This window comes from Rissa tridactyla, chromosome 2 (genome assembly GCF_028500815.1).
Source record: "Rissa tridactyla isolate bRisTri1 chromosome 2, bRisTri1.patW.cur.20221130, whole genome shotgun sequence".
NCBI lineage: Eukaryota > Metazoa > Chordata > Aves > Charadriiformes > Laridae > Rissa > Rissa tridactyla.
In genome coordinates, this window is record NC_071467.1 from 23,886,615 (window position 1) to 23,910,679 (window position 24,065).

Genomic DNA, 24,065 nt, shown 5'->3' on the forward strand with positions numbered 1-24,065 from the left:
TAAGCCTCAGTCTTACTAACACTATCTATGAAAATATAAAAAAAGGATATCTAGAAATACAGTAATACTGTAGTGGAAGGCAGTGTTTTGGAAGTTATTCAAAGTGTCTGATCCTCTCTAACTCCTGTATCCTTAAAAGCCACAATAAGCAGAAAGGATTTTAGCTCAATTCCTGAACAGCTGTAATTACTGTTTATAAATATGTCATGTGTATATTTAAAAAAAACAAACCAACAACGAAACAAGACAACAAACCAAACACAGAGAACACGCAAATATACACCGTACACATGCCTGAAAGCAATTTCCAACACTGTGATAAGCATCTGGCTTTACAAAGCTTTTACATATGAGTTACTACAGAACATCACTAAAGGAAGCCTGCTTTTATATTAAAAATTTTAACCCTGCTATCCATTTCTGTGTACTCAAGAAACTCAATAACTGCCCTCACACAGTAAGGCAATAATTTAAAAGTTACTCCTTTCCTAGGTTCCATGTGGTTGTTTACATAACTGACAAAGATACCTGTCATTTAGACAGGGAAACAGACTTTACTGGATTGTTCTAAGTCAAACTGCAATAACAATGTATCAATTAAAATGTTTAATCATCATCAGGAATGTTGCTGCTCTACATGGGAAGTTGCAATTTACCTGTTACAATCCTGGATGCAGTCACTGCAGTTGCCTTCTTTGAGATAACATGCTGCTCTGTTTGAGTACAAGACACTTAAATCAGCTGGACTTTGTTCTCCTAAAAGAAGTCACAATTAAAATCAAAGACCATTACTAAAATGACATTCAAGAATTAAACACTTGCATGCTGTAAGGTGCACTGCAGTGATGCAGTTTGCTGACAATGCAAAGCTGTAAGGAGCTTTCCTTTATCATGTCACCTAGAATATGTAATTATTCAACACTTAAAATAAAAACTAACAGCTCTGCCCCAAGGAAGTTAACAGATTATTTTACTCATCTTCCTATATTTTGTACCATGTGAATTATCCTCTACTGATAATGACAAAGAATTTACTGCACAGCAACTCCTGCCAAAAATCCAGGGATAGGCTAGTTCATTTGTAATTCCTTTAAATAATCTAAACAATAATCCTAGATTTAAGTATAAAGTATTGCACTCACCTAAATCGATGACATATTCAATTGCTTCCGAGTATTTCAGCACAGCTTCTCCAAACTGTCCACTCTTAAACAGCTCATTTCCTTCACTTTTTAGTTTTGCTGCAGTAGGAGGAAGTGAAGTAGAACTGCCACCACCAGCCGACTGAGACCCTGCTCCCTGAGATCCGGAGATCTTCTCAGCTTCAGAGCTTTCACTCTTTTGATCACTCTGTAAATAACCATTAACTTCACCTTCATGGTCGGATAAACGCTCTTGTGTTTTTTTCTCCGATGTGCCTTTTTTTAATCCGCTCTCAGTGGACTCCCTCTGCTTCTGTGTCTCTCTGCCTTCCGCCTTACTAGCACCTCCTTTGCTGTGAAACTTTCTCTGCGCGTTCCCCATGGCAGCCTCCCCAGCAGCCGCCTCTCCTGGAACTGGCACGCCAATTTCTGCAAGGAAGTTAATGAGCTGAGTTAGAGCTTGCATCATCAGAAGAAACTATCGTCCTGGCAAAAGAGGGGTGTACAGCCAAAGAACACGGTACCAAATCCTCCAGGCATCTTAATGTTACAAAGATCTATCTTCCTCAGAAAACACTTCCAAGAACACAGAAAAAATCCTCCTTAATGTAACTTGGAATTATCACTGAGACCATGGAACTAATGAAATCTCATTCCTCCTTGCCTGGCACATTGTGAACCCCCGTTCGTAGTGTCAGAATGGTACAGAGTTCACCTTGAAATTAACTCTTTCAATACTGGCTGTTACAATACTGATACTTTGATTTTCCCTGACCAAATCAAAATGCTTGCATATTAAAATTAGAACACACAGCTAACAAACCAGTGTCAGTGCACACTTCAAAACTCTCCTCAAATATAACATAGAATAGGAGGGATAAAATCTTATAAATCATTCTCAAAAGGGTTTCATTTAAACATAACATCAAAAAGCCCTTATAGAGAGTTCAGATCATTCAATTTTCATTATTATTAATTTAATTAGGAAAAAAACCCATACAATAAGAGTATCAGATATTAACCTATATAATTCCCTTATTCACCTGAATTCCCAACAGATTACCACCACAATATTCAAGCATCTATTTCACCAGAAAGCCTGACTCCTGATTGTACCAGTCGCACAAAGGCAACTCCGTGTTTTTGTACTATCAATTATGATGCTGGTGTTTCACCTTCCCTTAAGTTGATGGGCTCATCTGTCCAACAGAATTTTTCCATGCCCTTATATATTGGAGTGGTACCTCCAGTTGACTCAAAGTAAACTTCTGAAGTTGACTGAATACGGATGAACTCCAGGTCGTTCCAAATTACAGAAATTATTTTTTAATGCACAAAATGTTACTGAAATCAAACTGAACAGGTTGGGAAAGAATGAGATTTTATAAACAATAGATTCTCTAGTGCCTAATAGACCAAAGCTTCAACTGCATCCTTCCTAGTTGCGGTCTCTGTTTTTGAAATACTGCGTTTAATAATAAGTTCAAACTCCACAGTGGGAACTTCCTCAGGATACATACTAAAATACTTTTACGTTACATACACCAAAACAGAGAATATTATGTATACCTTCTATGGGGGGAAAAAAAAGAAAAAAAAAAAGGAAAAAAAGAAAACACAATTTTAAACGTCACAGACAAACAGGTCATAGGACAAGTTTTTAGAAAAAATTCATCAAAACAGCAAAACTCTTGAAAAGCGTCCCAACTGCGAGAGACAAAGAAAAAGCAAGAAAGGCAGATAACGTGTGATGTGAATGTGAATGTCAACATTTCCTGATTACAAGAGAAAATTTGCTGAAGATGAAGTGCACAGAACCAACCTTGGATTAAACAGGAAACATTTATAGCATTTGGAGTCCCACTGAAAATAAGAATACTTGTAATTAACTTGTTTAGCTGTCAGGTTATGCTAATTGCCTAAATATTTCTGCAGTGAGTAAACACACAGAATTGTACACAAAATTGTACAGATATATTTCTCAAAAATAATTCTGTCTTTCAGTTTCAGTGTTTATAACATAAACAATATTCCTGTATTGTCTCTACAGAGAAATGTATGCATGAAAGCCATATTCTGGGCTTTGCTTTAAAAAAAATAAAACATCGCTTATGAGCTTTTCCAAAAAAAAAAAAAAAAAAAGCTAGGTACATCATAAATTCCAAAGACAAGTTAAAGAAAGGTACTGAAAAGCATGGATACGATTTTGACCAGAATGACAACAAATACAAACTAGAAAGAATTCATGTTAGTACTAAACTAACGAACTTAAAATGGAAGGACTGTCGTAAAACAAAAGCCATTGAATACTCCAAAACGAATATTTGAAGTGGTTTTTTTTTTATAATGGATGACATCACCACCTTTCATTTAAAATTAATTAAAAAGGATTTATCCTCCAGAAGCATGGCACAAAAATAGTGGTGGCAGAGTGAAAAGCAACATATCTAAGTTTAGTTCACAATGAATTTCATATAATCATAGAGAAGCCAGGAAACATTACCAAGTCTTTAATCTGCTCTGGACTAGCTACATAGGAAGGCAACTGGAATGGTCCAAATCTCTACAGATTAATTTTTCATAATTTTAAATATTTTTTTGCTTTTGCTCCACACACGGTCACCAAATATCTGTTTTGTATTACATGTTCTTGGTTTAGCTGATTGAGATTGTATCTGGATTGTTCTGAGCCAGAACATATAATGAGCAGATTTCTGAAATAACTCTGGTCTCTGACTGCTTAGGAGCAGTCTTTGTTCATATAGAATGAAAAAAGATTTACTGGTTAACATTTATACTGACACAGTAATTGAGGGTTTTTCTTAACTTCAGGATATGCACTACACATGCAATTCTAGATTTAATTTTCAATGCCGTTTCTTTTAACATGATCTAAATTCTCATATTGCTAGCTTGCAATAGAGCCTAAAAGCCACAGTAGGTTGGGCCCTATTGTGCTGGACACTATACAAATTAATTATAAATGACAGCTCCTTCTTCAGAGAGTTTACAATTCTAAAATTCAAAAAAAGCAAATAAACAAGCATACTAGAAAGAGGATCAAGGAATACAGAATAACTATTATATTGGATAACAAGGTGGCCACATGTCCTCATACAAGACCTCATCAATAAGGCTTCTAACCATAAGGAGAACAGACACTGTCAATTATTCAAGGCTACAATGGAAAAGAAACTTCCTATTACAGTCACATTCTAGTCATAGAGATTACTACAAATTAAGATTTGGGTAGGTGCAAATTCATATATGGCATAAAGGCCAAGTGAGTGAGGATACAGAGCAGCCAGTAAGCATTAATCAAGAGATAACATCTCAATTATCTTAGAGCCTCAGCGGTAGAGAAGAGCAGAAAGCAATACCAGGAATGCCGACAATACAACAGCAACCACAACTGATCGCTTGAGTAGGAAAGAGCTCTAATTGCCTCCTACCCAATAAACTTTGCTTCTCAACAAATCAGGAACATCAAAATGCAATTCTAAAACCTTACTGTTCTCTGTGGGGAAAAAAAAAAAGACTGGAAAAAAATAATTCTCTGTAGCCAACTGCTGTGACATCAAGTAAATATAACACCACATAGGCAGCAAAACTAGAAGTCAGATGAAGGATCTAATACAAAGGAAGAAGAGGCTCTCTGATAATTCAGTATCAAGTGTCAGTGTACCAAACCAGCAATCTCAAGGTGTAGAAAACAGGAGGACACATACAAAAATTAAAAAAATACATCTCCTGAATTGGGAAAAAGGTTTCATTCAGAAGAAGAGTATTCTCTTCACCTCTAAAATGTAATAAATAAACCATGCACAAAGAAAACACTCTACACAACAACTTTTCCCATGGTCAACTCACAAAACATATCTTCATCTGTTAAGAGGTTTCTTGTATGCACTCAAAGTACATCTTTTAAAGAGAGATCTGTTGTCAACTTTGTAACAGGTTGAGAAATACTAATTTTAAAGCTAACTTAGGCTTTTTTTTTAAATGCACTTTCCTTTTTACAAATAAATATTTACTAAATTTCAGAATTGTTTACTACAATTTTTTTTAAATTATTGTAATAGATCAAGTAAATCGAACACAATTAATCAAACTTTTATTAATTAAAAGGGGCTATTTAAAATATATTTATTTTATTTATCTTTAAACCATATTTATCACTTGAGATTATCACTTCTCTAAACATGTCAAAATATCAGGCACTTTGTCAAGTACATACATGATTTTTAGTTTTTACAGTACCTTTATACTAGTTTTTACAGTCTCCAGGACATAAGCAATTTTCCATTTCTGTTGTACAAAAAGGATTTTATTTACTTTTGCTTTCAGATACATAGAAGATGAAGAGACACTACACTCTTGATTTAGACTGTTTTGTTCAAAGATGAGAAATCAACTCTTCAGAGCTAAAGGAAAAAAAATGAATTTGTTGTTTTCTTCCAATCTCTAAATTATAAGTTTAGTAGGAATGCATGAGGCTTGCCAACTAGGATGTGAAATAAATGTAACTACATGACTGGACTGCATGGACTACTGGACTGACTGTGACTACATGTCTAGATGTACAGAAAAGATGTATAGGATGCTTAGTCTACTTATTGCTGTTACGTTGACAGAATGGATCAGATTTATTCAATAACTGTTCATATTTGTTTCCAGTTGTACATTAAAACACAGAGTAATCTATGAAGATGCTTGCCTCCTACATCTCAAAAATACTTATGTATATCACACGAACACACGTGACATTGACGTCAGTTGGCAGTCTTCCCTATGTTTAAAAGCCTAACCTTTCATCAATGGAATGGGAGTCTTCCTATGGAGCTAGAAGGCAATTAGTCATCTGAATGCTCCCAACGGAAAGCAACCCCAAATTAACTAATATTTAAGGCTAGGGACATGATCCATCCTTTCTTCCAGGGTTTTAGCTGAGAAGACTTATTGGATACCTACTGATTTTGAAAAATGTATTTTCCTTAAACGTGTGCAAATAATGCATTATTAAATCAGGCATATACAGTCTAATATTCACAATTAAGTTGGAAAACCCACAGACTGATTTAAATTCAAGATAAAGAACTACGTAGGCCATGGGAAACACAAAACCCACAGTTTTCACGCTACATTACCTTAAAGAGCCAACAGAAAGGGTGAAAATCAACCCAGGGATGTTATGGTGTTGCAGGCTGGAGCCCAGACATGCAGTTGAATCTAAAAGCAACCTGCCATTGCAAGCCTCAGTAGCCCCTGCTGTCCCACTTCACACCCTTTGATCCAATCAAGGGAGAAAAAATGCAGAAGAAAAATGTGATGGTGGGAAGGCAGAAGAGCTGTGTGAGAAAAAGAGCTAAGGAACACAAAACGTTCTCTAACACCAGAAGAAATTCCCAACTGGGTCCACATCAAAGGACAGGTATAAAATTACACAGGAAAGTAGGAGATTTATAGCAACATTTTCCATCTGTCTCTGTTATACCCGTTATAGAAATAATTCCAAACGTGTAATAAAACTGGATTCTACATTTCACGCTCAGATCAACTTTAAGTAGTGAATGTAATTTTAGTCTTCAAACAGGCAAAATTCTTTGCAAGCAAATATAGATGAATTGTGTGAATAAACACTGCAATATCAAAGAAATGTTTTTTTCCTCTGGTTAAAATTAAGTAGGAAATGACATGACATTACTTTTATCTCTGCTGCATCTTTCACATTCTTCTGTATTTTCCCCTCTTTCTTCATCACCTTCTGAATCCTCTATATCTTGAATAAGTATTCTTTTTCCTTTGCATTGAGTCTCAGATACAGGCTTTAAACCTTTCAGTTTCTTTTCAATCTCTAGCAGATTTTTCTGCAACAGAGAAAAACCAGCAATAGCAGAAGCCTTTTTTTTATAGGTATACAAATGGTACTTTATATAAAGAAAATACATTCTGTTAAATAATCCACATAAGATGCTGAAGAACTATTGAGATAAATGTTACCAATATAAAAACAGAGAATTAAACGTGACTTTTTCCAAAAGTCAGTACCAAAACACTCAATTTCTCTCTCTTAGAAACTCAGAAGATATTACACAAATAAATAAGTACCTTTCTCGAATTAACTGCTTAAGCAAAAAAAAAGTTAAAGGAAAAAAAGTAGATTGTACTAGTGTGGTATCTGGCATGGTCTACTCAGAAGAGACACGTGGAAAACAGCGTCTTTCCAGACTCTCCAAAAAAGCCTAAAATCAGTTTATCAAACTTTATGCCATGGAGAATTTGGTGTCCGATGGATATCTGATGGAGGTGTGTAACTGACAGAACTAGGACTAGCAGTGTAGCAGAAGGACGCTCTTGAATAATGAAAAGGTTTGCTCCTCTTGTAAGAACTGCAAATTAGATGATCAAACAGCTTCTCATTCCATAAACATTTTTGATTACTCCAAAAAACCCTCCAACTGCACCTTACACTTTGAGAGCAGAATAAGACACACCCAACATTATGCACTATTCTGAATTTAATCCAATGCTGTACAAGGAAGTGACATTCAGTACTGATTTCCTCAAAAAAAGATAAAACGAGGACAGAAACAAGCAAGATTCATGTAGACAAAGTACCTTGAAGAATTCCAGTTACTGACAAGCAATTTACCTTTATTTTAGTGACTCCGCACATAAACATTCACTCTGCATGTGTACCATACATTCATATTTAGCTCAAGAGGGTTTTGAGGATTCTCCAAGCAAAGAGCAATTCAAAAAATGTCCTGCCAAGCACTCTGTCACCTCTAGATGTCTCAGCCAAGGCGCAATAGCTGTTACAGATAAGGACAAAGTACAGACATCTGCTTTCAGCTACAGAAGCATTGCTCAGCAAAGCTACTAATGTATTTGGATCTCTGGATGAGTGTGCTCAAAATGAGTAAGTATCTTATGTCTGGTACTATAAGAAGTCTCAGCACAGCATACTTGATAATCTTTTCACAAAGACTGTTGCAGAATTTGTCAACACAGACTCACAGCCTATTTAGTGTTTCAGTCTTGTAAACAGAAGAAAAAAAACAAACACAAAAGCTCCTTTAGAACTCAAATCTAGAGAGACAGGTGTTTAAAAAGAAAGGAAGAAAAACCCAAACCAACAGGCAGATTGATTCCTTGGTTGATGTGAAACTCAGCAACTATTCTGGACAGAAATCTAGCTCCAAGAACACCCTAAAAGGGATAAACGCTGTATGTAGGTAGTGAATTTGAAATAACAGGCTTAGGCTTGTCTTACTGGTGCACGCAATAGCAATGATCAAATAAGTCCATGGAAAGAAGCTGTCGGTGGCTCAAAATGTGCCAACAATAAGAGCTGAACAGAATTCAGGAGATGAGGCATTTGCACAGCATCCAAAAGTCATACATAAAGAAATTGGGAAGGTAGCAGTATGATGGACTCCTAATTAACAGGAAAAGAGCAGTTTAGTATCAGAACTGCCTAATACTGAAGATTCTCAGGACACGTAGAGTCCAAATCCAAGGACTGGGTTCTAACCCACAAAACACCCAAAGAACATACCAATGAAATGGCATGGACCAGTCCTCCCCTAAATAGCTTAAGTAATAGTAGTACAAGGACTCATTCTGACCTTGAGTTTCCAAAGAAAGCATACAGCTTTCTTAGATCCATAATTGCCTAAGAAGGGTACAGATTCATCAGGGGTATGAAAGGTTTTTCATTCTAGCCTGGAGGTGAGAAATGAGGATAATAACATCATGCTGAAGTGAGGACAGAACACAGATCCTCTCCTTTTGGGTCACTACAACAACAAAAGCTTGGCATCTCTTTTGAATTTTTCTTGTGAATTATGTGTCAAACTTAGATACACGTATCCCAGGGGATCTTTTTGAGAGAAATTTCCAAATAACTTTCATCAGCTAAGACACTAATGCTGTAAGCAAGTTTAGCAGCATACTTTTAGGCACCAAAATTATGTTGATAGAGAAGACTTGAGTACCTACGGGTTCTCACAATTAAGTAGTGAGCAGAAGATCTGGTCACATTCAAGTACCTAAGTTCTACCACAGGCATCTACGTGGTCTTGCAAAACTGATCATTGGCACAGTAGACTGAGTGTGTCCTCAAAACTCATATTCAAATCAAACAATATAAACTGTACTCACTTTGTGTTACAACTGCATACAACCTTTTTCTAGTCATAGTCAACTCATTTATCTTTACCTTAGCTATAGCGTTTTCTGGTTCAATGCATAATACTTTGTTCAGATCCTCTATAGCTGTCTGGTAATTCTGCAGCTGATTGTGTACACTGGCACGGCGCACCAGAGCTAGAAAAGAACAAAGTGTATTATTTATGTATTTAAAGCATAAAGTGGATAACAATACTCTATTTTTTCTAGACATATTAAGTGTAAAACAGTTTTTAAAATCCTGTTTTACTTCATAATGACTGTATTAGTAATAACTGTTCTTCTGATCATTTTCAAAGATGCAATTTCACATGACACCTTTTGAGATAGCAATCATTAATTGAGAAGCATCTTTTAATATTTTTCCAATTTTCCCCCTCTTCCCATACAAACATAGTTAGCTACATTCAAGCCCTTATCTTCAAAGAGGATTAAATCAGCAACTTTCATTTTTTTCATGTCACTTTTAAGGTAATTAAATACTTCAGTGTGGGTATTATGGAAACAATGCTCTGCACAAGTACAAGAGGGCTCACAGTCATCACACAAAAAACAAGAGTCAGCCCCATGCTACTGCATAAGAATTCCTATTACCGATCAACAGGATGGACTGCAGAAAACTTCCCCGACCCCGAAAATACTGTTAAAATTACTTTGGGGAGCTGCTCTGTTTCCTTCTTTGTACTTGCACTCAATCTAAAGCTCACTGAAGTCAACTAACAACATGAATGGACATGTACCATTTGATTTGCTAGAAAGAAAATAATACACAGAAGGGCGAGTTTATGTTCTACTGTACCTTTTACATTGCCAGGTTCCATATCTAGTACCTTCTCACAATCCTGCAAAGCACTGTACCAGTCCTGAAGTTTGATTTCCGCTTGAGCTTTGTTGTTATATGCAGCTGCAGTGGGTATTACTGATATACTCCTGAAAAAAGGGAATATTGACTATAGTAAGCTCATAATTAGAAAACCTGAATGTAGAATCACTTCACTATTGGAAGCTGAAAACAGTATTATAACAATATTAATACTGATATTCTAAACACAATAGTGGTTAGAAGCTCCTTCCTGCGAGACCAGAGACAACCACCCACCAACTAGATTTACCATGTTCAGAGGTCTGTTGCTTGCCAGGATTTAGAACTGAGATGTTGCAGAGAAGATGCCATGGCTCATCTGTCCCTTAAACTATTAATTCCTGCTGCCATCCATGTAGACTCAAATGAAACTGCCAAATTAAACCTTTTAGAATATCAAGAGCTACTGCAGAGCTCTGGAGGCTATGATGAAGAGCATGGAGGGCCACATGGGCTTCTCCTTGATCTTGCTTGTAAAAGGGAAAGACTCAGGTAGCAGTGGTTGAATCATCCAGGTCAACATCTGGCTGTGTGGATGGTATTGTAGGCAGGGCTTTAGCTTCTATAACAGAATCATCTCTGAGCAATAAGGACAACTGGCATGCATATGACAAAGTGGTGCAAGACGATCTTTGCCAACACTCTGTCTAACCTGGCAAGAAGGACTCTAAACTATGTTCACTGGGAAGAAGTGCCAGGGGGACAGCATACTGGAAGAGACTCACACTTCCCTTGTGAAAAAAGCATGACTGGAGGACAATCTCAAGTGCTTGTGCGCAAATGCACAAAGCATGGGAACCAACAAAGAATATAAGGTCTTGCAGCTATGATCTCATGGGATAACAGAAATGTGATGCGATAATCTGTGTGGCTGGAGTGCTGTGATGGGGGCATGCAGGCTCTTGAGAAAGACTAGGAAGGTAAGGAGGAGGAGATGCATTCTAATCTAAGTGGCAATTAAATGTGTGAAGGTTTGTCTTGAACAGGCAAGAGACTGACAAGCCCATCAAGAGAGCTGATGGGTAAGAGGTCAGACTGACATGGTGACATCATGGTAAGCACCTGCTTCAGACTGTCTGATGAAGAAGAGCCAGCAGATGAAGTCTTCTTCAGGCAATTAGAGGAAACCTCACAATTACAGACAGGCTCTGGTTTCCATGGGGGACCTGAACTACTGTGGTATCTGCTGGAAGCGCAAAATGACAAGATTTCTGCCCAATATGAGATTTCTGGAACGTATTGAAGACAAATTCTTGACACAATCAACAAGGTGATGAGGGGAAATGCTCTGCTGGAATTGTTACTCACAATCAAGAACTGGTTGGGAATGCAAAAGTGGATGACAGCCTTGGCTGCAGCAACCATGAGATCATAGAGCTTAAGATTCTGAGGGAAATAAGCAAGATGCAATGAGCAAGAAATGAGCAAGAATTATAGCCCTGGACTTCAGATGGCAAGATTTTGGCCTGTTCAGGAATCTGCTTGGCAGGATTACAGCGATAATGCCCTGTAGGGCAAAGGGTGCCAGGAGAGCTGGTTGATCTTCAAGGCCAGCTGCCTCAAAGCACAAGAATGATCCTTTCCAATATGCAGGAAGTCAAGCAAGCATAGAAGGGATGAACAGAGAACTCTTGACTGGGCTGAAACAAAAAAATTAAATACACAGCAGGTGGCAATGGTGATGGCCTACTCAGGAGGAATATAGAGACACTGGCTAAGTGCAAGCGATGGAATTAGGAAAGTAAAAGCTCAGCTGAAGTTGAAACTAGAAAAGGGATGTGAGGAGCAACAAGAAAAGTTGTTTTGGTTTTGTTTGTTTTTTTTTTTTAAAGGTCTATCAGCAGCAAAATAAAGATTAAGGAAACTGTGAACCCACTGGTCAATACAGCAGAGGACCTAGTGACAAAGGACGTGGAAAAGTTTGAGGTACTCAGTGGCTTCTTCGCCTTGGTCTTCATCAGTAAGGTTTGCCCTCAGGCTTCCTAGGTCTCTGAATCTAGAGCTAGATTCTGTAGGAGTGAAGCAGTACCCCACAACAGAGGAAGATAAAGCTAGGAAACACTTAAGAAAATTGGATATACATGAGTTCCAGATAGCATGTTCAGGAAGCCAGCCAATGTCACTACGAAACTGCTCTATATCATCTTTGGAAAGTCACGGTGATTGTGAGAGGTTCCTGGTAAAGGCTAATATCACATACATCTTCAAGAATAGCAAGGTGGAGGACCTGGGAAACTACAGGCTGGTCAGAAAGATTATGGAGCAAGTCTTCCCAAATTCCTGTCCAGGCACAAGAAGGATAAGAAGGTGACTGGCAACAGCTAGCATAGATTTACCAAAGGCAAATCATGCCAAGACCAACCTGATAGCTTGCTTTGCCGAGTGGCTCAGTGAAGGAAGGAAGAACTGAGGATGGTGCTTACCTTGACTGTAGCAAAGCCTTCAACATGATGTCCCATAGCATTCTTATAGCCAAAGAGGTAAAACATGGACTAGGTAAGTGAACAATAAGGTAGACAGAAAACTGATTGAACTGCTGGGCTCAAAGAATTGAGCAGTCCAACTGGTGACCAGTTACTCATGGCCTCCCTTTGGGATCAATAGTTTTTAACATCTTTATCAGGAGGGTATAAGATGGAACAGAAGGCACCCCCAGTTAGTTTGTCAATGATACAATGCTGGGGGGCGAACAGTCAGCAAAACTCCAGTCAAAGGGACCTTAACAGGCCAGAGGAATGTGCTGGCAGACTTCTCGGGAAGTTCAAAAAAGGCAAGTGCAAAATCCTGCACCTGAAACAGAATAACTGGCAACAGTACAGGCTGGGTGCCAACTAGCTAGGAAACAGCTCTGCAGGAAAGGACCAGAGGGCTCTGGTGGACAGCAAATTGAACAGGAGTTAACAGTGTGCTCTCAAGGCAAAGGTGGTGTACCACGTGCTGGACCATATTACAAGATCACAGCCAGGCGCTTGACAGAAGTGATTCTTCCCCTCTCTTCAGCACCTATGAGACAACAGGTGGAGTACTTGTGTTCAATCTGGGGCTCTCCTGTACGCAAAAGGCACCAAAAGACTGGAGTGAGTCCAGCATGTCATGAGGATAGTTAAAGGGGCTGTATTACATGCAAAACTTATGAGGAGAGTCTGAGATAACTAGGTTTGTTCAGCCAGAAGCGAAGGCTCAGGAGAGGTCTTGTAGCTGTTTTTAATTACTTAATGGGGAGGTATGGAGAAGACTGAGCCACATCCTTCTCAGAAGTACACACTGATAGGACAAAAAGGAAACAGACACAAGCTGCAAAAATGGAATTTCTGATGCCATTTTAGGAAAAAATATTTACTGTAAGGGCAGTTAAGCACTGCAACGGGCTGCCCAGAGAGGTTGTTAAATCTCCATCCTTGAAGATATTCAAAACTTAACTGCACAAAGCCCTGAGTAACCTCATCTAACTAGGCCCTGCTTTGAGAGGTGGTTTGCAGAAAATATAATTCAGGGGTCGCTTCCAACCTGAATTATTCTACAACTGCAGTATAACCGTAATGACTAAGCAGAGTGATTTCACTAGAGGTATGCGGAAAAATAGGCAAGATCCATTTATTTTAAAATGACATCAGCATAACAGAACTATGTCAGAGCATGTCCTCTGCAAAAGTTTTGAATCTCCTCAGAAATGAGAGAGAGGTTTAAGGTTTTTTGTAAAATAGAAAGTACTCCCTATGTTCAGCTTAGAATAGCAGGCCTTATAACAAGAGAAACAGAATGAATAACTGTACCCTAATTATTTTTATATAGAACTGTACTCTTTTTCCCTTTTTAGCCATACACAAATAACCCCTTCAGACTACTATGAATTTACTCCAAAATACGTTTTATTTAAATATTTCTAAATGTAAGAAAATAGGAATTTTCAGATGGTATTATTAGAAAAGTGCCCAGTTTGAACAGTATGCAGTGTCAATAGCATATATATTACAAAAGGTGTACAATGCCCCATGGGGGTCGAATATGGAAAGACTTTCCATTAGGAAGAATTCTGTCCATCCTTATTAATTAATACCTTTATTTATGCCCCCAAAGCAGGTACTTATTTTTATATTATGGATTTGTGTTTTATTTATTGTATATGAAATAAGCTATGGATGTTTTTTATATTCATGTTGATGTATTAAAAAAAAACAAACAAGGAAGATGTTAAGCCTGCAAGTCAAGAACAAAAATAATACACATCAAATGCCTCAGTTTAAACAGCCTGTACACTATGAATATCAACAACCTTTGTGCACACATATACATCAACAATCTCCAGGTAAATTTTCATAAGCTGTTCTACAAAGCCTTGCCTCCTTCAGTGATAGTATGAATAGCGCTTCCTAAACATAAATCTGTTCAATATTTTTTTTATTGCTGTTGCAAACAATTTATTCCTATTCACTATTTTCTCCATACTTGTCTGCACTGACCACAGACATATTAACTTCCTCGTAAGTATTTTTTGAGAATATCCCACTATAATATCATAGCCCACGAATTATCTTAACACTTCATCTCACAGAAGTGCTGTATCATTACCCTCAGTTTACACTAGCAATTAATACATCAGGATCCCCATTTGGTCTCAATTTTTAAGTGACAACTTTGACACTTCTAGGGCTTGTGGGTTTTTTTTAAAGTCCTTATCATTTTAAAGCGCAGAATTAAACATGAAATTGAGTTTCCTTTAACATTAGTTTTATGTGGGAGCATCAGCACTTTTGCAAATCAGACCTCTAGTGTCTCAAGATAGGTAATCTGCAAACGGGAAACAAATGTTTGTCTCATGTGAAAATCCTGGTTTGTATAAATGGCATCATATTTGAACACTGTGAAAAGGGCAGAGAAAAAAATTAGTTCTCCCGAGGCACCATTCAAATACCTTAACTGAAACACTATCCTTCTCTTCCTGTCACAGTCAATTCCTTTTACCTTGAACTTTTCTACTTTTGAAACAAATACAACAGAGGTCCTGTAGCAACAACCTCTGTTTATATAAGCAAAGAGAAAGTTTGAGTGTACTCCACTGTGCACTAAATAAGGCAAGCAACCTGTAAAAGTCTCTTTTTTTTTTTAATCCTGTGTTTATATACCTTTTTTCTGGACTGCTACTAATTACAGACAGTGTTGTGATGAAGCTGCACACAATTATTTTTCTTTCTGCTAAGAGGAGGTCATTAAATCAATTTTATTAACAATTGAGACTATCCTACTGATACTGCTTATCATTTTATTTTTGTAAACTTTCCCTTGAATCTCAATGGTTTTGAAAAATCTGAAAAAGTTTGTGATTGCAGCTCATCACTATCCACTTCTCTTCCTGATAAATAAAAATTTATACCATGATACAAGTGCTTTAAGTATTCTTCTGTCAAATATTTTTGCCCTTTTGAAAATAATCTAATTGTCGCTAGTTGCTTCAGTAAGAAGTTGCTTTAATTGCACTGCTTTAAAAATAATATTCAAAAGTAACAGTGAATATTATTTTATTATTTTTATTATTTTATTTTATTAAAATAAAAGAACACAACAGTATTGACTCACCGAGTGTAATAAGTTACTGCTTCCACATAATCGCCAGTGGCAAAGGCTTCATTGCCCTTTTCTTTTTCACGAGTAGCGATAAAAATCTTCTCTTTCTTTGTCATGCCTAGAAAAAAATATTTATACATAACAACAACTAACAACTTGCATTGATGCAATCAAAACACTGTCAGCTAAAATACTTTGAATGTCATAATCCGTATATTATTTTTTTAAAATAACATGGCTTACTAAAAGATAGATTTGTATTTTATTTTCTATAATAAAAACCTAATTCTTCTGATAGCCATACAATTCAGAATGCAAGACAGAAGTGGTTGGCAAACTTCTACCATTGCTTTATAATAGCAGAAGTATGCTTTACTTCTTTACCTAGCACTCGACCTAAACAAAACATAAATGTTTTAACTGATTATTAACACCAAGACTAGATTATTTCCAAATACGGCTTCAGGCTCAGTTAACTTCCTAACAACTTTTACCATCTCTAGGGGCTAAAAAATAGATAAAGACATTTTTAACTCTATAATATGCTGCTTCAATTTGCATTCACACTCTACAACACAGTATTACAATTAAAGAAAAATTATATGTTTCTAAGACATTACCAGTTGTGTCTATTTTCTTTTCGATTACAGGGATACTTGGTCTACTAAAGAATCTTGCTTTTGAGTTATTTTCTTCACAGCCTTCATCGATTTTAGAACACTCCTTTTCCACATCAAACCTTAAATTAATTAAAAAAAAAATAAAATTCAATAATGCTGCATAGCAGGACTCCTCTACTAATAGAAAGGCATACTATATTTCCATTATAAACCAAAGGAAAAGAGACATAAAGGCTGTGTTCAACTATCTACGACTAGTTAGGAAACAGATGTTTAGTCTTATCTCCTTTCCTTGTGTTGTGGCTTTTTTTCTGTGCTTCTCTTCCTTATACATTACCTCCCCTCTTCCTCCTCCCTTCTGGTTAAAAACAAACAAACCAAATGAAGAAAATGTCCATCTCACCTCCTCGCCATCCTCCCAAAAAAGACAGGTAAAATTTAAGAAACAGTATCACCAGCCTCAATTCCAGCCCTATCAAACTTTTCTATTAACCTTTGCCAAAGTACCTAAGAAACAGCCTCAAAGCAATTTATACTATAAACACGAGAGAGATTTCAAAATAGTCTCAGCCACTTCCAAGGCTACTGAGAAGCAGTTTTTGAAAACAGTGTTTAGGAATTTATTTCAAATAAATATTACTGCCATAATCTTATAAAACAAATACAGTAATAACCAATTCCTACACTATCTAGAAACACTACACTCACTGCTTTTCTGTTTAGGATTTAATGAAAAATAGCCTTTGCTTTCCACAATAATCTTGACAATATGAATAATTTCTATCTAAAACAGAGATATAATTTTCAAAATTTATCCAATTCAAAATGTTTTCAGGTAAGACTAATTGCTCTCCATTTTGATTCTGATCTTTTGCTCACTTAGCTTTACCTTTTTATTATAAATTAGCCACATTTCAAAATAACTGTTTTTAAAATATGAAGTGAAATATTTTGTTCAGAAATTGCCTAAACAATTATTTGAAGGTTTTGAAATTATCCTCAAAGGGTTTTGAAAACACAATATGCTTCAGACCAGAAAATTTCTTTCAAACAACTTCTGTTTCAGTATACTCGTGTAATACAAAATAAATACATTATACAGGAAAATGCACAAACTATAGTATTATCAGCATGCTAAAACACTTAAAGATTGAGTACATAAAACTAAACAAAATCCTCAAACGATTACTTTAAAAGATACAGAGGAAAGAAAGAATAAATTGTTACAGAAGTTATTTTAATAACCTATCTCGTTTGTCCACATTTGAGCAGGAAGGCCCCAACTTCCGAAACATACAGGCAGGAAAATAACTGATATGCACAAGTGTGTGTAAGAACAGCATCTTATGCAGGCAGGGGATTTGCAGGGGTTTTGGGGTGGAGCGAGACATTAACAGTTTCATTACCCATACCCCACAGTCTCTAGAACTAGCTCCCCGTCTACTGCACTGGAAACATGTGCCTCCTCACTTTCATTCTACAGCATCATATTCCAGATTTCAGGACCTAGAGAGAAGCCGCTACCATGCAAAACAGAGAAGTATGTGCATTTCCCCCTCCGTGTTCAACAATTTGGGGGCATCAATCTGTCAGATAACTTGGGAGGGTAATATGCCACCATTATGTGATGCAGAGAGTGTCTTTGTATCAGGGCTCCATCCACACTAGAAATAGTCAGTTACTGTTTAAACCTCTGATTATGTGTAATTGAATCTGAGCAAACTGATGCACCTGCCTCAAGCTCATTCTTTGAGGTCAGTGAGGCTCAGTGCAGGAATAAGGATTCATCAGTTTTGTTTTTAATTTAGAATCCTGGCTTTAGATACAGAGAAGATCAAATAAGCCCATGTTAAATAACCCTAGAAGTGCTTTCAAAATGATAAATTAAGCTAATGGTAATTCCTTGCTTTTACATACCTACATAGATTTTATATCTTAGATGTTGAAAGGGAAAATGAAATCTGAAACAAAATCACTTATTTGTATTTTCTGCTGACTTGCTCTATTCCACACAGCTTGTACAAAAGTATAGACTAAATTGTTCTCAGCTGTTAGCATGACGATGCATTATTTGCATTTTAACAGAACACTTATTATGAAAAATCTGTTTCACCAACAGCGTTATAATTCCCTGAAATGTTGACCTTAATACTATATTTCTGGAAAATACTTTGAAAAACAACAACCATGTTCCGTTATTAAACATATAAATGAGATTCAATAAAAACTTAAATATAAAGGATTTAACATACTTGTCCCATTCACTGTAATCCCGTGGTATGTTTTTCTTGTTTCTTTGTTTGTTTTGTAATTTTTTGTTCTGAAAGAGAAAAAACCAGCCTGTAAGACATTTTATTAAAGTGAAAATTCACAGCCTTTTTGTTTTCTTTTGTTTCTGCAATACATATTCCTAGAAACTAACACTATTCATAACTAATCTCAGCATAGTCTTGAAAACTTGTCTTACCTTAAAGAAAATCTTCATGTATTTTACATATTATTGTAATCTGAGGAGCTCACACTTTCCCTCCACTGCCCTGTTACATGTCACAGAGGCACTGAATAAAACTTTTAGATAGGAGACTGCTCTTAATTAGTATCTTGTGCTGCCATGTTCCAAACCATCCTTTCAACACAGCAAGGGAGAACTCAGTCTTGGGAAAACCCAGCCTTGTGATGAGTTTGAGATTTAATCAGTAACCTTAGTTTAGGCTTGCCATTCCCAAGAGCACAGATTTTTATAGTCCCTGAAACCCTCACAACAAACTTACAAATGTTTGACTTCAAAATAGCGTCTGGACTTCTTTTGACTGTTTTACACACTCCACTCAAGCTAATTCCCAAGATGATTTACACTCCTTCTAGCTTTTAGACAGGCTCCATCATTGAGGTTTGCCTTACTTAAAATTTATCCTTAGGACCTTCATGCAACAATCAGTCACAATAACAGATTCGACTGACTTGTATTGCAACCCGTCTTCCTACACTAATGGAACCTATTTCCACAGCTGGCACCTTTGGCATCTCTTCTACCTCTATCATGAGACTGTATTTCTGATATGTCCCTCCCTGCTTGTTGACTTCAACAAAACTTAATAGCAAGGTGTGGTTTCAAACAGGTATTCCACAGTGGAACAGCCAGTTCAAAATATTCCCACCTCCTCTGTCCTAGCCATTCAGCCCTCCTCTTACCTTGCAATCCATCATTCACTGAGTTAGACCAATGTAATTTTTCGTGGAGTTGCAGATTTACAATTATCGTGGTTAAAATAAACAATTTGATAGAGATTACAGTACAATCCCTAAATATCTGTACCAGTTCAACTGAGTATGTGATAAACTGGACGAAAGAAACAAGCAGCAACTTCTTAAACAAGCTTTGCCAGTGGTGACGCTGAAACAAGGAAATACTTCTGCACTTGGATGTAAACACCTAATTTATATAATGCAAATGTGACCCTTCCTGTAAACACTTCTAACTATCTATAATGTTAGGTTACACAAACTTTTACAGTATATAACTTCAGAATTACTCTTAATGTTCCCAGTCTTTCAAGAAGCTAGACAAAATGACAAATATATTTAGTGATCAGTGCATGTCTGGAGGAGGTAACTCCTAAACATGGCTCCCAGAAACATGAGTTATCATTATGTATGCATCCTGGTGTATATTAAAACTTGCTAATGTAATAAATATCAAATCTTGTTTTCAAACTATAAGTCCTTAACTTAAATGAGCACAAAAATAGTGAAAATGTCAGAATAAAACTCCTAAGGTATTTACACTAATGCAACTGTAATTTAGGGAGAGAACTACAGCACATCCTTTTAAGGAATAAGGCAGAAATGTTGACTCAGAAAAGCACAATTTTTAAAATTCTAGGTCTCATATTCTTGGGACCATTGTAAACAAGTTGCAGCTCCAGCAGACTCAGGAATTTCTCAATCAGTAATTATTTCAGAGCATCGCATCCAAGAGACTTTGATGAAAAATATACGTTTGCATGCTGTGGAACTAAAAAAAAAATAAAGGATCTCTGTCCTTGTCATTTTGACCTGCAAATTTTGAATTTGCCCTTCATTCTCCTCTGGGCCCTGTGTGATGGTCTAAGATTGCCATTGTGTGTCAGATAACCAGTATTCTTTTTCAGTTCAGAGTATCCAAAATAATATGAAGGCTATAGAGATGCCATCACAGTGGATTTTTATAACAAAAAACTTGGAATGTGTGTTGCATGCCCTGGACTGTAGCACAAAGAGGTATCTGAGGACAGAATTCTTTCTCAAAGAGTATCAGGAAACCGTGTTTGGCAAAGGAACCTAAGTCTGCTGAAATCCCATACAGTCTTTTGCAAGTGAGTATCTTTAAATCTACGCTTTAGTTTTTTCCTGGAAAAAGTGAGGCAGAAAAAATAATAATTAAGCAATGTGGACAGTTAAGAACAGAAAAACTCAAGCTGTCTCTCCGGACCTCTTTTACTTTGCAGTATAGATGTAACCTCGAAGTCCTGGGCAGTGTGAAAGAAAAACAGGGGTGTAAGACAGAAATTTCCACACTGTGTTAAAGAGGGAAATATTGCATAAAGTTCACTGGTTTTCTATTCATTTTTGGAAAATATTCCCCATGACTTCACAGGAATAAAAAGAAAACACCATATAGAGTTATAAGCTCTTAGTAGAGAACTGAAACTCTACCTACATTTAATATCAGCAAGAAAACGGGGTTACAGACACAAGATGCTTCCATTTACAAAACTTGTACCCACTGGTGCAATCCACTGTTTCAGGGTCAATAAGGATTTCCAGAATTGTCTTAATTGAAGATAATGAACTTTTTGTGCATCAGATCAGTTGAACAATCAAATAACACCATAAAATTATGGAAGGGTTTATGGATTTCTTTCTAGCAGAGGGGAGAAATTTATGATGCCAACTTTATACTTAATACCACATTACAAAATTATGTGACGCCAGTGTAAAAAAATAATTACAGTCGTAACTGATTAGCAAAACATGTTTAAAAACTATAAGATTACACATAGTTTTATCAGCAAGAAAGAAAAGAAAAAACTGATTAAGTATATTAATTGATTTTTTTTTGAGATTTCATATTACAGGTATAAATTTAGTGTATACTACAGAAACAGCTTCTTTTTATTCAGTAGTGATCTAGTAGTGGTATAACTGCACTGCTACATAAAAAGACTGAATTCTAAAACTGAATTCTAATTTCAGGCCTCCCTTCTCTTTTCCAGGACAGGTTGCAATTACTTCAGAGGCCATTTGCTTGGACAAAAGGAATGGAAATCACATAACACAGATAAAGCATAAAGCTGTATCTAGGTTATCTAGGTTTCCTGGGTAACAACGGTAACACCTAAACCTTGTGTGGAGAACAAAAGTGATAAAAACTTGACCTGAAGACTGCTGCATGGTTTAAAGTAGGAGAAAAAAATCTGAATAAATATTTTGTCTTTGAATGGAGAATGCATCCTCTTTAGTAAATCTGTAGATCTTACATTTCAATCCACTTTACACCATTTTATGCTTATATTCTAATCTGGATTCACTGAGTTCACGTGATATTTTATTTACCATTTTCTGTTCTAGGAAACACTTATACAGGACATAAATCAAGAGTAAAGTTACAGTGACACGCTTCATCTCAACAAAATAGGACAGTCGAGCAACATACATTGCAAAATGTGAAAGAGGACAGATTAATGAAAAAAACACCCAAAACAACAAAACAAATGCACACCTTAGTCTCAATACTAACCACTTATAAAGCATTACGCTGTAATTCCCAGCCTCTTTGTATAACACATAACGGAGAGTGCCTAGTTATTACAAATGTCTTGGTCTGATGCCTGAGTACCAGCTGACAGTAAGAAGCAGCTTCTGACAACACAGGAACACGAATCAGGCATTTACTAATACATAATTATTCCAATAAAATTTGTGAAATTAACAATTAATAGGAAATATCACAACCTGTAAGGATCCTTTCATAACATTTCTCACTTCCACAAAGAAAAATCCTTCCATGAGTTTGTTGTAACAGCGTCCCAAAATTCTAAAGAAAACAGTGGGAATCAGGCTGAAGCCATCCATGATAACATCTGACAATTCAAAAAAATCCCATCCCAAAGCTACTTTTCTGACAATCCCTCCAACTGCACTTCATTTAGTATTAGTAAGAAACGCTGGTCACAGATAAAACAGATTTCAGGCAGATAAATAAAGGGAAAAAAATGAGGAAACTAATACCTAGGAAAAAATGAAAATGCTTATTCTGTAGTTCTGAAGATTTGTTAAGTACACTTTATGGCTACACTTTATGGCTAAAGCTGGAATACCAACTCAAGGTATAAAATAAGGGGAATCACAGGCTACACATACACCACTGCCACCCAATATAAAAACGGCTATAGAGTGAAACAGTTGGTGCAGAGGGTCCAATATCCACACTGTATGTGTTTCAGGGTATTTGTTTTAGACTAGCTTCTGTCTGGTCTCATGGAACAAAAGCCTACTGACAGCTGGAGAAAATTTCCTGGCATAATTTCATCCAAAAGGAACCTAGTTCCTATGCTTAAACACCACTTTGAAATGTGATTCAAAGAACATAAAAGGGTGTTTAAGGAGATTTGCTCCAGAAGTGAATTCTTGATCAGAATTAAAACATTATTACAAGACACATGCTAGTACTAACAAGGCACTTTTGTTTGAGCATTGGTCTCTTGCAAAGGAATGTAAAGGTTTTTATTTTCTGCTTTACAAAATAAATCTAGTAAGAAAGACTCAATGACTAGAAGTTTGTACATATAAAATTTCCTGATTTTAGAATGACATATAATTAACATATATTAAAAAACGAGATACCTGATTATCAGAAAGACAGCTGCTGGAACAACGAATAGGAGGCAAGTTATCTTGTCTTTCATGCAGTGTGTCTGTTCTCAGGAACTGTGGTTTCCTATCATCTTCATTCATTTCTGTCACCCAGCTCTAAAAATAAATAAATAATATATCTGTACCATAAAGCAGTAGAGCAGATATACTTCATAGTCTAGAAAGACCCTAACAACTATCCTTATTGCTGCTTTTAATGGGGAAAAGCAATTAAGACAAAGAGCAATTGTGCTTCTTTGAACAAAATTAATCTACAAAAAAACTATAAACTGTTGAGCTAAAATGGGCATAAAAGATTTAGTGACATTAATTCAAGAAAATAATAAAAAAACCCCAACATAATCCTTTGATCATTTCCTCATTTAATGAAATAATTACATTCTACTTAGGCACGAGAAGAGGAGGATTGATATATCAAAGTGATTATATTACTGACCATTATAAATTAGAGTTATACTGTACCATCAGTTCACTATTAATTGTCTCCCATTCTTCAGCTGTGAAATCAGAAGGTGTGGCTGCAGCCTTATCTTTTCTCAAAGCTCTACTCCTTGGATCTAAATGCTCAATACGCGTTTCACAAAACAACGTAAGTTCAGGATAACATCCCTCTTCACCAGACCTTTAAAATGCAAAGACATAAAAGTTACAAAAAAAGAACTCAACTGCACTGTGTCCTCCATATTTCTCCCCATGTGTAGTCTCTGTGTAGCCACCACAGTCACTGCAGAGAACTATTTTCCTGTTACAACTGAATTCTGCTATCAACTA

At 36.4% G+C, this 24,065-nt stretch overlaps 1 protein-coding gene across 3 annotated transcripts in view; it reads right to left on the minus strand.

Moving 5' to 3' along the window:
• The window catches only part of SPAG1 (sperm associated antigen 1), a 45,589-nt gene that overhangs the window by 17,045 nt on the left and 4,479 nt on the right, over positions 1-24,065 (minus strand). Inside the window, exons 1-11 of one of the 3 annotated variants that reach the window (XM_054191329.1) lie at positions 23,757-23,894; positions 23,265-23,390; positions 22,374-22,455; positions 18,632-18,699; positions 16,380-16,498; positions 15,772-15,877; positions 10,135-10,265; positions 9,367-9,473; positions 6,847-7,009; positions 1,143-1,571; positions 657-756 (exon numbers count right to left, since the gene is read on the minus strand). In XM_054191329.1, the coding sequence (XP_054047304.1) occupies positions 657-756; positions 1,143-1,571; positions 6,847-7,009; positions 9,367-9,473; positions 10,135-10,265; positions 15,772-15,877; positions 16,380-16,498; positions 18,632-18,699; positions 22,374-22,455; positions 23,265-23,326 (1,367 nt within the window). In that variant the 5' untranslated portion in view covers positions 23,327-23,390; positions 23,757-23,894. Of the gene's footprint in view, positions 1-656; positions 757-1,142; positions 1,572-6,846; positions 7,010-9,366; positions 9,474-10,134; positions 10,266-15,771; positions 15,878-16,379; positions 16,499-18,631; positions 18,700-22,373; positions 22,456-23,264; positions 23,391-23,756; positions 23,917-24,065 lie in introns of those variants that run through there. The other 2 variants (XM_054191328.1, XM_054191330.1) reach the window with 2 other exon arrangements.